Genomic DNA, 14,020 nt, shown 5'->3' with positions numbered 1-14,020 from the left:
TTCCTTATTGATCCTTCTGATTGGATGATCTGTCCATATCTGACAGTAGGGTATTTAGGTCTCCTACTACGATAGTGGTCTGTTTCTTTCTTTAGTTCTATTAGTAATTGCTTTACATATTTTGGGGCTCCCTAATTGGGAGCATATATATTAATATGTGTTATGTCTTCTTGGTGCATAATTCCTTTTATCATTATGAAGTGTCTCTCAGTATCTGTCTTTATCTTTTTTATTTTGAAGTCTATTTCGTCCGATATTAGTACCGCTACTCCCTCATTTCTCTGAATGCCATTTGCTTGAAATACTATTTTCCAGCTTTTCACTTTGAGTCTATATTTGTGTTTGGAGCTGAGATGTGTCTTTTGGAGGCAGCATATAGTTGGGTTTTGTTTAAATTTAGGGTGATTATTGAAATATGAGGTCTTCTTATAGCCATTTTATCTTTTGCTTTCTGGTAGCTCGATGTTACCATTGCTTCCTTGTCCTTGTGTTTCTTTTTTCTTATTTTGGTTTGCTTTTGCAGATTTTTCCTCTGGTTCTTCTTGTTTTATGTTATATACTTCAGTTCTGAATCTTTGGTATGTGGTTTCCATTACAAATATGTGTGTGCCTGATCTCCATTCCTCTGCGAATTTTTATCATTGAGTACTCCTGTTTTCATTCATTGTTGTCTCAATTTATCCCTTTGTATGCTGACCGTTCATTGCTATCTTACTATAGCAATTCTCTTCTGATTATTTAAGCGTATAATGCCCTGTTCTTAGTAAGGGTTACATTCCTCTGCTTCTATTTGCCGACTAAGTCACCTTACTCCTAATTATGTATTCTTCTGTCATTTTCTTTTAGGTGAAGTGACCCCTTTCAGTATTTCCTGTAGTACAGGCCTCGTAGTAGAGAATTTCCTCAATTTCTGTATGTCTGGAAGGGAGAGCTTAGCTGGATACATTATTCTAGGCTGGTACTTCCTTTCACTTAATGTTTTGAATATTTGATTCCACTCCTTTCTGGGTTGTAAGGTTTGTGCTGAGAAGACCGAGGCTAATCTAATAGATTTTTCTTTATATGTTACTATTTTCTTCTCCCTGGATGCCCTGAGAATTCTGTCTTTCTGGTTGATTTTTGATAATTTTAATAAATGTGTCTTGGAGAAGGCCTTTTTGGGTTGAGATAATTGGGTGTTCTGTTGTCTTCTTGAATTCCAAGGTGCAGCTCATTCCTTAGATTTTGGAAATTCTCATCAACTATTTGTCTTAAAATGATTTTTAGTTCCTGTTCCTTTTCCTCACCTTCGAGAAAGCCCATTATTCTTATGTTTCCTGTTTTCATTGTATCAGCTAGTTCTTGTATTTCTCTTTCATTATTTTTTGATTCTTCACTTTCTCTCTTCCTTCTGATTTATTGTAGATTTCTGTCTTTGATATCACTGATCCTTTCCTCCATTTGGTCGACTCTTTCCCAAGTTTGCTATTTCATTTTTCAACTCTTATAGTGTGTTCTTCTCTAGAAGTTCTATTTGGTTCCTTTTGAGGATTTTAATCTCATTGCTCTGCTCATTCAATTCCTGAAATTGTTGATTTGAGATTTTTTGGATCTCATTGAGTTTTTTCAGAAGTACCATCCTGAATTCTCTGTCATTTAAGTTGCATATTTCTATGTTTTAAAGTCTATTTTGTGTAGTATAAGTATTGCTACCACAGCTCTTTTTTTGTTTGTTTGTATTTTCATGAAATATCTTTTTCCATCTCTTTACTTTTAGTCTGTGTGTTTCGTTCGATCTGAATTTTAGAATTTAATCTATTTTCATTGAAAGTACTTGTTGATATGTAGTCATTGCCATTTTATTATTAATATTTTTGTTATTTTTTTCTTCATCTTAAAGTAGTCCCTCTAACATTTTCTCTAATACTGGCATGGTGATGATGAACTCCTTTAGCGTTTTCTTGTATGGAAAGCTCTTTATCTGTTCTTCAATTCTAAATGACAGCTTTGCAGGATGGAGTAATCTTGGTGGTAGGTCCTGGCTTTTCATCACTTAGAATATTTGGTGCCAAGCCCTCTAGCCTGCAAAGTTTCTGTCGAGAAATTGGCTGACAGTCTTATGGGAGCTCCTTTGTAGGTTTCTCTTTCTGCTTTTAAGATTCTGTCTTTGTCTTTAACCTTTGGCATTTTAATGATGATGTGTCTTGGTGTGGGCTTCTTTGGGTTCATCTTGTTTGGGACTCTCTGCATTTCCTGGGATTGTATGTCTGTTTCCTTCACTGGGTTAGGGAAGTTTTCAGTCTTATTTTCTTAAAATGGGTTTTCAATTCCTTGCTCTGTCTCTTCTTCTGGTATGCATATGTTATGAATATTAGTACCCTTGATGTTGTCCCAGAGGCCCCTTAAACTATCCTAATTTTTTTAGATTATTTTTTATTGTAGCTGTTATGATTGGGCGTCTGCTGGAACTGCCTCTTCTAAACCTCTGATTCAATCCTCTGCTTTAATCTACTGTTGATTCCTCCTAAAGTATTGTTCATTTCAGTTATTTTTCATTTCTTACTGGTTCTATTTGTTTTCTATCTCCACTTTTATGTTTTCTGTCTCTTTATTAAAGTTCTCACTGAGTTCATCTACTCTTCTCCTAAGTCCATTGAGTACCTGTATAACCAGTGTTTTGAACTCCACACCCATTAGATTGCTTGTCTCCATTTTGTTTAGTTTATTGTATTGTTCTTTCATTTGTGACATGTGTCTTTGTCTCCCAATTTTGTCTGCCTCCCTGAGTTTGTTTCTGTATATTATGTAGGACTGCTATGTCTCTTGGTGTTAATAGAGTGGTCTTATGTAGTAGGTGTCCTGTGGAGCTGGGTGCTCCAGATATGTCTCTTGTGTGGGTTGTGTGTGCCCTCCTGATGTAGTTGATCCTTGGTTGCTGTTTGCACATCAATGAGAGGGATTGACTTTTGGGCTGATTGGTCGTGATGACTGGGAAGTGATTACACTGGAAAGCCAGTTGTGCAGAGGCTGTCTCCCTGTGGAGCAGTATTTACTTTAGCAGGGCTCTGGTGCCTTCACAGTCTGCTCTATGGGTTTGTCATACTCAGATGTGGTCCTGCATGGTACTCCAGCTCAGGCTGAAGCCAGTCACAGGACATGCAAAGTGGGTGCCCTGCTGCAGGCTAAGTTCATATGCAGGCTGAGCCTTGCTCGGGGTACCTGGCATGTGCCACCAAGCAATCATAGATGGCTGCCACCCACACTGGGCTTGGATGTGCCTCTAGAGGCCAAGCTGTAAACTGAGGCCTGCTACTACTAGTGCTGGCCTTAGGCCTGCTTAGCAAGAGGTACAGGGCACACCGAGGCCAAATGAGGTTTGTTTAGGTTTTGTGAATATTTGAGAGATTTTAGGAAAGTCTACAGCATGAGCCAAAATAAGCTATTTATATGGAAAATCCATTGAAAGCAGCTTAGGGAGACCCTGAATGTGAGTGGGGCAGGGTCTTAGGGAATCACCAGGGTGGGGTGAATGGCGTTAGCTAGGTTGATGGAGACTCAAATATGGTGGCCCCCTATGTCTGCAAGCTGTCGACATAGAGGGGAGGGCTCAACAAGGGAACAATATCCTCTGCCTTCACTTCTGTCTGGTAGAAAACTGCCCCTCTAGGCCTCACCCTGAAGCCAGACAATTCAGTTCCTCTCTATATGTCCCTGGCACCTTTGAAGTAGGTGCCCCAGTACTGGAGCTCAGAACAAGTGAGTCGGTCAGCAAATAAGTCCACCTGTGGGCCTGTTGAGAGGATTATTTGTGATTTCAGCCGTCCTCCCTCTTAGCCATCATCTCCACTGGTTTTCACAGCCAGAAGTTGTGGGGGCTACTTTTCCTGGCACTGGAGCACTCCCCTGGGGAGCCAGATATGGGGTCATGACCCCTCACTCTTTTGGGGGGACCTCCACAGCCAACATATCCCTCCCGATTCTCAGTCGCCACATGCGGGTGTTGGACTAGCTCTTTCCCCCTCCTACTAGTCTCGAGGTGACCTCTTCTTTGTGGCGCAAGTTCTAGAACTTCTGTTCATCTGGACTTCAGGAAACTCCCAACAATGGCTGCCCTGTAGTTGTAATTTTGATGTGGTTGTGAGAGGAGGCAAGCGCAGCATTTACCTACTCCACCATCTTGACTGGAAGCCTCCCTGCTAACTACTCTTAATGCTTTTTATTTTCTTAAAACAGTAATGGTTTTTAAATTTTAACATCAATATAAAGTTAATTATATTATAATATAGTTCCTGTAAAGTTTAATTTCGTTAACCGAATGCAGCTGTTTTTTTATTTTAACATTGCGTTTGAGCTTTCTCCTGTATGGGTTAAAATCATTTGGAATTTTTTAATAATGTGTGAAAGAAAATGTATTTTTTAAAAAAACATTCCTCCCCCTTACAGAGTCTTGTGGTGCAACATCTATGTAGAAATAACTTTTAAAGTGTAAAAAGTATAATCATTTGTTTAATCTCTTGAAAATTTTATAATTATTTTTTGACTTAATATTTAGTAGAAACAGCTAATCCTTTTCAGAAGGCAAATGATCTCTATTTGATAGTTAAATTACATTTATGTGTGACTTGAAAATGTAATTTCTTAAAGCGCTTATATAGCTAATCATTGAATTTCAAATTGATATTTTTTTACCTTTTTATAAGGTCTTATAGCAAGTACAGATGAATTTAATTTGTTTTTACTGCATGTTTCAATTTGGCGGATACATAGGTCCTTACTTGGTTGAGTCCATTTCCTAAAACTTCAAAAAAACTTGACCTGGCCTTATATGCCTTTAGTTTATTCATTTTTCTCTTTTATTCTTAATTTGATGTTGTGTCATTTGATTCTGGGGGTGATGTTTTCTTCTTTTAAATTCAGACTTTAATCAGTACGTAGTATGTGTTTGCTTTTTATACTAGAGCTTAATGTATCACTAATGCTTTTTGTGTTTAACCTAACTATCTCAGAATGTTTGAAGTAACTGGAATGAAAGTTATCATTAAACTTGACCTCAAAACAAAAAATAAAATAAAATTGCATCTGATTTTTCACTAAAACTTCTAGGACTTACTAGACAGCTAAAGTGCTTTTTTCCACTATAAAAATGCCTTAGGCTATAGGACAGATCAGTGCTCAAAATCGTTGCCAGGATTTCTTTATACCCAAAGTTTGTCAATTTCAATTATTTAAGTTATACTAGTAACACCAGGGTCACAGACAATATAGGTGAAAGCATAGACTTTAAAATGAAACATACCTGGTTCAGAAATCCCTACTTAGCTATGTTACGTTGGTCACATTATTTAATCTGTCTGAGACTGTTACACCATCAATAAAATGAAGGTAGTACCTTACAGGGGTTTTCTGAAAGATTAAATGAAATAATGTATTTAAAAGACTGAACACAATGCTCAGCTCATAAAAAAATGCTAAATAAGTGGTTATTAATGTATTTTCCATATACAATGGTAAATATCAATAGGAATGATTAATTATCTCATTATTGAAGATGATGCCTTACCCTTTTCCAGCTGATATAGAAATAAATGCATTACTTCATTTCAAGGAAGCACAACTCAGAATCGAGGTCCTGCTAATGGTGGTGTCACTCTTCATACATGGAAGGATAGCAGCAAATCCTTTGTGAAAGGTACCCATAAAAAAGCACATAGTACAAATTTTATAACCATCATCTTTTATAACATCAGGCTTTCCCCCTCTATACAACAGGTAGTTTTCCCAGTTTTATATTTTTTATTAAGCAAATGAAAACATGTTCAAATTTATTTTAAGTACTAGGGATTTGAAGAGTGTAGGATTTTCTAGAATGTTGGCAGGAACAAGCGATTTTTTTTGAAAGATGACTGAGGTTGGTTGCCTTCAGGCTATTGTATGTGCATACATTTTTTACCTTACAGTTTCAGAGCAGTTTTATGTACATTCTTATTTCAGTCAACTTTATTGACCCACTAACACATTAGAGGTACTGTTGTAGTCACCGAGGATTCAGCAACAACAATAAAGTCTGCTGTAAGGACCTTATTTTCTAATGGGGATGCTGATAATAAACATGAAAATTAAAGCATATGATGTGTTAGCAATGAGTGCTAAGGAGAAAAATAAAGTGAGAAAGGGATTGGAAATATTTGGCCTCATTGAGGTGAGGTGATATTTGAGTAAAGTCAAAAAGGAGATGAAAGAATAAGCTATGCAGGTATCTTGGAAGTACATTCCAGGCAGAGGGAATAGCATGGACAAAGGCCCTGAGGCAGGATTATGTTTGGTGTGTTCCAGAAGCAGCTAGGAACAAGTGGGACTATAGCAGAATGAGCCAGGGGAAAGTATGTACTAGGAGTTGAAATCAGACACTGAAGGGCTAGGGGAAAGATCTGTAGGCTCCTGGTTCATAGTAAGGACTAGTTTTCTTCTTGAGTGAGTCATTTGAGGATTCTTTGAATGATTTTGAGTAGAGAAATGACTTGATCTAACCTTTTAACTGGAGCACTCTGGCTGCTGAGTTTAGAACTAATTATAAAGGTGGATGCAGGGAGACTAGATTGGCCATTTCATTTATCCAGGTAAGGGATGATAGTGGCTTTAACCAGGATGGTAGCAGTGGAGGTGGTGAGACGTATTCAGATTTGGTATCTGTTTTGTAAGTAGAGCCATTAGGATTTACTGATGAATGGGGTATGGAATTTGTGTGAGAGAGAAGTGAAAGAGTGAATCTAAGGTTTTTGGTCGAAGCAACTGTAATTTAGAGAGATGGGCAAAACTGAGTGGAAAAGGTTTGGGAAGTTTTGAACATATTAAGTTTGAAGTAACTGATATCTCAGTGGATCTATTGAGGAAACAGTTGCATATACAGATCTGGTATTTAAGGGAGACCTAGGCTAGGGAGAGGAATGTGGAAGTTATCACTCTGTGAGTGTGTGTGTACTAAATGAGATCACCATGAGAGTGAGTGTACATAAAGAAAAGAGGCTCAAGGACTGAGCACTATAGCCTATGGAAGTCATGGAGATGAAGAAGAAACAGCAAGGAAAACTGAGAAGGAATGGCCAGGGAAGTAGGAAGAAAATCTGAAGAATTTGGTCTTGGAAGCCAAGTGAAGAAATTTCAAGCAGGAAAAGTGGAGTGAGCTGTGTTAAAGGATGCTGGTGGACCAAGGGAGGTGAAGACGGAGCTTTATTTGACCTTGGGGTCTGACAGGATGGAAGTCATTGGTGATCTTGATCCCAACGATTTTGTGGAGTGGTGGGGGCAAAAGCATGAGTAGTGGGTTTAAGAGAAAATAGGAGAGAACTGGGAGAATCTTTTAAGGAGCTCTGAAGAGAAGAAATGGGGGCACAGCTGGAGAAGAAGGTATAAGAAAGAATGGTGGTGTTTTTTGTTTTCATTTTTTTATTATTTATTATTATTTATGCTACAGCACCTGGTCTTCCTAGGTGGTCTCCCATCCAAGTACTAACCAGGCCCGACCCTGCTTAGCTTCTGAGGTCAGACATCGGGCTTGTTCAGGGCGGCATGGCCGTAGATCGTGGACTGTGGCCCCATTGGGGTGTGAACCCAGGATCTTCTGCATATTAAGCAGACATGCTAACTGCTACACTATGGAACCATGTCCTCATTTTCATTTTTGTGTTTTTTTTTTTTTGGTGGAAGGGCAGGGAAGATCTTAGACTGCTCTTCATAAAACAAATCTGATAGTGTTACTCCCTTGATTATAAAATCCAGTGGTTCACCACCAACTACTTTCCTTAGCAGGGCATATTGGCTTGCTTCTTCCCTTTTTGGCCACCATCTGCTCTCGGGGAATGGTTTTTAAGATGAAAGAAATAATAACCCATTATGATACTGATGGGAATGATTCAGTAGAGCAGGAAAAATTAATGAGGCAGGAGAGAGAGGGAAGAACTGGTAGAGCAGCACTGACAGGTCCTTGTATAGACAAGGTGCCATGCATTAGTGAAGGGGCTGAACTTAGCTGAGCTGGGAGCATCACTAGGCCATTCTCTGTCACAGGAGTGAAAAGAGCATGTGACCACAGATGTTAGTAGGTGGGTAGACACAGCAGTGGGAATCTATGGAAATTCTCTTCAGACTTGTTTAGCTTTCTCAGCAAAATAGTAAGCCAGGTAAACAACTGAGAATGAAGATGGAGGAGGAATGTTGGTGGTCTGGAGAGAGAGAAGAAAATATGAAATCCAAGAAAGTGGGCCATTGCACGGACTAATACAGGGCAGTAGGTCCCACGTAAGGGAGCAATCACGGATTTAAATGGAGTACATTCAACACAGGTTTTTCTCTAGTGAAATTTAGCTGCATGGGTACAGGTGCAGATTGGGTGGAGAATTGGATTTAACCAGGTTGTGGTTTAGCTGAGTGAGTACAACAGAGAGAGGCGAGAAAGTTGTGTACTCCAGGGACTGATTACTGTTGCCCATGTAATTGAAGCTGGATTAAGATGAAGGATTCTCCCAACATTATCATGTAGTAGCAACCACAAGCAGTATTCCTGTTATACACATGATGCTACTGATAACAGAGCTTTTCAGTAAGAGGTTATATAACTTGTTCAAAGTCACACTTCATAGTAGACACTGAGGTTGGAACACAAGTCTCCGAACTCAGTTTGATCCATTTACTACTCAGGACATCAGACATTCTCTCTTTAGAGAACAACTCATTTTCCCTTAATATGATAGCAGATGGTTAATCTTTAGTCACCAAATCATCATATGCATGTGTCCCTTAGAGTATAGTTACAATCTAGTAAAGTTGACTCTGAAATAATTCAATTTTCCCCTTGACTTGGATCATAAAATTAGAGCAGCATTTTACACAGAGAGCATTAAAGCATCTTCTATACTACTTGTTCTTTTTGAGATACGTCAGAGACTGTTCTTCATCCATTTGCTCGTTCATTTGTTCTCTCTGATAGGACTGTCATTTACCAATATTCACACTTTCCTTTTGAAAACATAGGCATCCTTCACACCTACCTCAAATGCTATGTTTTTGTGAAATCTTTCTGGAAGTTTCTACTTCCTCATCTCTTTCCTCATCTCCACCCCCAAACTGGATGCAGTTTCCCTCCTCTTTTGAATACTTTAGCATTTTGTTCTTGCTTCTCTTATGGGATTCATCACATTCTACCTTATATATTTGTGAACTGATGTCTCTGCCCTTCCCATATGTATAACCAAATATGTACATGCTTATAAAGAATTCAAAGTATGTTTTACTCATGGTTGTATTAAGTGCTCAAAGCTCACAAATAGTAGGTGTTCAAATATTTTTTTAACGAATTTATCAATAGATGTGAGTGTAACCCTGGAAAACCTTGGACAAGAAAGGAATTTTAGGAAAATTGGGCAGTCTGGCTGGTAGGCTTGAAACGGCAGTGGACTTGGGTGGGCCTCAGTTGCAATTTGCACTGTCCCTCATTTGCTTCTCTGTGAGAGAAGGGATCGGACAATATCAGTGGTTCAAATATTCGGCCAAACTGGAGGTTCCAAGGAGTCCCTTCAGGGGCTGTCACAGCTTCTCCTACCAAAGCATGTGTCTCTATCCTATGAGGATCAAGTAGAAGATATTTCCCTACATCCAAAACTTAAGGCAAACATGTACCAAAGATTGTGTCTATAACAATGTGAGTGACTAAAAAACATACAAAACAACTGAAATCCAACTAGATTATAAAGTACTTCAAAAGCTGTTTTCTACTTCTTTATATATCTTCAGCCCCAAGTCTGACAATTTCTCAAGTGAGGGTGAGGTGGTACTTGCCCCTTAGGGGCATTTTATCAATTTTGAAGACTTTCATTTGTCTTCTGGTATTGTCCCAGAAAATGTATATGTTGAAATAAGCATTTTATTTAAAATTATTTTTTGATACTCCTTCATATTATCAGTAAGGAGTTATATATTTTTAATTATGTGTGTAGGTAGGTGACTATACTTTAAGGTTTATAAAGGAGTGTTATACAATTTTTGGTACAAGAAAGAGATGTTGGGTTTGAGTTTGATAGTAGTTGAGAACTGGTCCATGCTCTGTGCTTCGGTGTTTAGATGTTTGGAAATGATGATATAATCAAGGATCAGAATGAATGGTAGACATTTCAAGTGGTGGAGAAAATTAAAGAAAGAAAGATTTGTGGATTCAGGTAGTAATGAAATGTCTGTTGGAGGAGAGGATTGTTAGAGGGAATCTTGCAGATTGAGGACCAGGCACTGTGATAGACACTTTACATACCTTATCTTGAAGAAATGAATGACTGGACTTATCAGAGAGACCGAGCAATTTCTAGGTAGGGTAAATTACAAAATTGGAAGTGGAAGGGGCCCAGGAAATTATATAGGTCAGAAATTCTTAGTTCACAGTTGATGTCACCCTTTGGGGCACATGTATACATTTCATGAAATTTCGTTAATGTTTTGCATATCTTTTTGAGGGGAATTGGGTCCATAGTTCTCATTAGATTCTCAAATTGGCCCATCATCTCTTGAGAAGTTAAGGGCTACTGATCTAGTCTGATCTTAAGCTCAGACAGATAGTTTTGTTGAAGGTTATACAGCCAGTTAGTGACAGAGATGGGGACTGACCCCCCAGGTCCTTTTCATTTGTAGTTAGTTTCTTTCTTGTTTCACTACACTCAGTTGAAGGATGTGAACAAAAACAGAGGCAGGATTAAGCTGTCATGTAATTAGTGTAAAAGCAACTACCCAGGGGTCAATAGTCTGCCTATCTATTTTCACAAGAGCTATGGAAGGATGGGCTTCAGTTTGTCTTCCCAAAGTGAACTAATAATTTAATTTCTATGGTTGAAATTCACTGCCACTCACCAAAATAGCTGAAGGCAAACTCCCTGAGAGTGTCCCTGAGGCTATTTCTGCAGTTCCTTTCCAGTTGACACATTTCTGACCTGCAATGGCCTCCACTTTCTGCTTAATTAAATCAAAACTGTTTTTGCCTTATTTGTTAGTTCCTGAACTAACAAATTTAGCCAACGAGTACTGTATGCCCCAGTCAGGCTAATGTCCTTATTATTGGCATTCCCTACTCTCCCAAAGTCCTTTCATTCTTACCTTTCATTCTTACCTTTGTTATTTTTCTTAATGTGGTTCTCCTGCTGAGAATGCCCTTCTTTCTCCTGCATTTCCAGGTCCTTAACTTAAGGTCCAACTTAAGTCTAATCTCCAGAGTCTCCCCTAGTTATTACTCTTGGACATTTTATACTTCCTCTCAACTCCTGTTGCATTTATTGCTTGCACTGCATACTGTGGCACTTAGTTATTGGAAATGCTTCAGTGGTCACCTTCGGAGAGGGGTTCTAGGAAGTCCTGGATATGACTCTGGACATACGTAATCCTTGCTTCAGCCAGACTGATTTCACTTTCGTTTTATGTATGGGCAGTCTGCATGGGTTTTGTTTGAAGAAATGGTTTATCTGCTGATTGCCTCATAAGTGTTAACTCATAATAGGCAAGGGCCAGGACTTACATTGCTTTGAACTTAATACTGTCAAGCAACTGGTACAATTTTGAGCACAAAGTGGACACTTAGGAAATGGTTTTATGATTGTATTCTCAAACTTGGGGATAGGAGACAGTGAATAGCATTACCTCAGAATTTTACCTTAATGAGGGACTCAGAATATTTCTGGGTTGATCTTTGAGAAGTAAACCTAAATTGGTAGATAGGTTTTCCCTTTTGGATACAAAACCAAATCCAGTTTAAACCTGTCTAGTTTACCATACACATATTAAGAGAAACCTCATAATTGACATTCCCTACTCTCCCAAAGTTTAGCCAAACTTAAAGTTCATATTCATGCATTTGTATAAATATTAAACTGGTGTTACTCAACTGTCTTACAAATGATGTGCAGAGTAGCAGTACAGCTAAAAACCTAGAAAAGATTAAATTCCGAAGTTTACAGCAATGATTGAAAATAGTAAATGCCAGTCTTTCAGACCAGTTATTTCAGCTTTCTGTATCAAATCAATTTATAAACTAATAAAGACTTGAGTATTTAAATAAATGGTGCTGCCAACTTTTTAATACTCTTTTTCCCCCCTCCCCCTCCTGCTCTCTGCCTGGTTCATTGTCTTCACCTACAGGTGTACTTTATTGTCGGCTTCCAAAGATTACTAACTTTTATCTGTATCAGTAAAATCGAATTGTCTTGGCTATACTGCTATTCTTGCTGCTGCTTCCATTATTGCCTTCTTCAGCAAAATAAGGCTTTCTGAAGCCAAAGAATAACAAGAAATAAACACCATTTTAGAAGCCTTGCCACTATGAAACTTAAGCTAAATGTACCCACAATTATTTTGCTGCCTGTCCACTTGTTAATAACAATATACAGTGCCCTTATATTTATTCCATGGTATTTTCTTACCAATGCCAAGAAGAAAAACACTATGGCAAAGAGAATAAAAGCTAAGCCCACTTCAGACAAACCTGGAAGTCCATATCGCTCTGTCACACATTTCGACTCGCTAGCTGTCATAGACATCCCTGGAGCTGACACTCTGGATAAATTATTTGATCATGCTGTATCCAAATTTGGGAAGAAGGAAAGCCTTGGGACCAGGGAGATCCTAAGTGAAGAAAATGAAATGCAGCCAAATGGAAAGGTTTTTAAGAAGGTAAAGCATTTTCATACTTTTTATTTTCTTAAGGGGAGGGTACATTTTACTTTATTAAAAATCGAATGCATTTTAAATACCCTTACATTGCATTATATTGTTGTATAAATAATTCTTAGAAGGTACCAATAGCTTTTGGGAAATTTTAGTTTGTATTTCGAACGGTATTTTAATTGCTTATTTGAGTAAATATACTAATCTTAGGGAATGTTTCACTTTAACAGTTAATTCTTGGGAACTATAAATGGATGAACTATCTTGAAGTGAACCTCAGAGTGAATAACTTTGGTAGTGGACTTACTGCATTGGGATTAAAACCAAAGAACACTATCGCTATTTTCTGTGAGACCAGGGCCGAATGGTTGATTGCGGCACAGACCTGCTTTAAGTACAACTTTCCTCGTAAGTGTCTTGTATTTTTGGAGGGGGAGAGAGAGGGCTTTGCCTTATGTGTGAAATTGTCCTGAGATCCTCTAGTTTTAGAAGTACGTGTTCTTTAATCATTTGCATAAATTATGTCTGTAAAACACTATGTAATGTAGTTAGAAGGTATCTCATAACTTCTGTTAAAGATAGCTTTGGTCTACAGCCATACTACTCTGAACAAGCCCGATCCCATCTGATTTTGGAAGCTAAGCAGGGTTGGGCCTGGTTAGTACTTAGATGGGAGACCACATAGGAAGACCAGGTACCGTAGGCATAAAAAATAATAATAAATAAATAAGATAACTTTGAAGAGCTAGTATGAGATTCGACAGATCGATGGATACAATTTATAATTTTACTTCTTAAATTGGAAATGAAATTGTACCTGAAAGATTTGGGATTTGGGGGCATTTTTAGGAAGTTATCCACAAAATAATGTCAACAACAAAAAAATTATTGCTTAGGATAATTCTAGTTCATTTCTTTATTTCAAAGCCTCTTATTTGACTTTTTCCATTTTGCATGTAAAAGAAACACATGTCAGCTTGAACTGGCATTAAGTATGTTGGCCAGAAAGTAAGATTGGGTATGTTTCTGATTCTTATAGCCATTGTTAAAAAGAAAAAAAGATTTAAAAAATTACCAGTCCAGAATAGTACCTGTCACATGCTAAGTACTCAGTTACTTGTTGAATGAAATAGAACACTACAGGAATGGCATAGGAATAGAGTTTGCATTTCAGATAAACAAAAATGGCTAACATGAAAATGATCCCCTATATACCCATCACCCAACCTTAACAATTAATAGCTTGTGAAAAGTGGCTGTTCTTAACCATGTTCTTGTTTGGGTTACCAGTCTGGAGCTGAATTTCTAAGTCTGACCTAAGTTTAGCAGATGTCCTCTCATTCTAACTGAT

At 38.0% G+C, this 14,020-nt stretch overlaps 1 protein-coding gene and 2 pseudogenes across 5 annotated transcripts in view; 2 read left to right on the top strand and 1 right to left on the bottom strand.

Annotated features, from left to right (window-relative positions):
- Positions 1–14,020, top strand: part of ACSL4 (acyl-CoA synthetase long chain family member 4) — an 88,446-nt gene that overhangs the window by 40,998 nt on the left and 33,428 nt on the right. For 2 of the 5 annotated variants that reach the window (XM_036226403.1, XM_016161855.2), the window contains 2 exons: positions 12,436–12,675; positions 12,900–13,077. In XM_036226403.1, the coding sequence (XP_036082296.1) occupies positions 12,448–12,675; positions 12,900–13,077 (406 nt within the window). In that variant the 5' untranslated portion in view covers positions 12,436–12,447. Of the gene's footprint in view, positions 1–12,144; positions 12,676–12,899; positions 13,078–14,020 lie in introns of all 5 variants that reach the window. The other 3 variants (XM_036226402.1, XM_016161848.2, XM_016161863.2) reach the window with 2 other exon arrangements.
- Positions 7,442–7,557, bottom strand: LOC118608523 (annotated as a pseudogene).
- LOC118608086 lies at positions 13,257–13,375 on the top strand (annotated as a pseudogene).

The sequence above is a fragment of the Rousettus aegyptiacus genome, unplaced genomic scaffold, assembly GCF_014176215.1.
Source record: "Rousettus aegyptiacus isolate mRouAeg1 unplaced genomic scaffold, mRouAeg1.p scaffold_m13_p_9, whole genome shotgun sequence".
Taxonomy (NCBI): domain Eukaryota; kingdom Metazoa; phylum Chordata; class Mammalia; order Chiroptera; family Pteropodidae; genus Rousettus; species Rousettus aegyptiacus.
The sequence above is the reverse complement of the archived record's forward strand: the minus strand, read 5'-3'. Positions and strand labels throughout refer to the sequence as shown.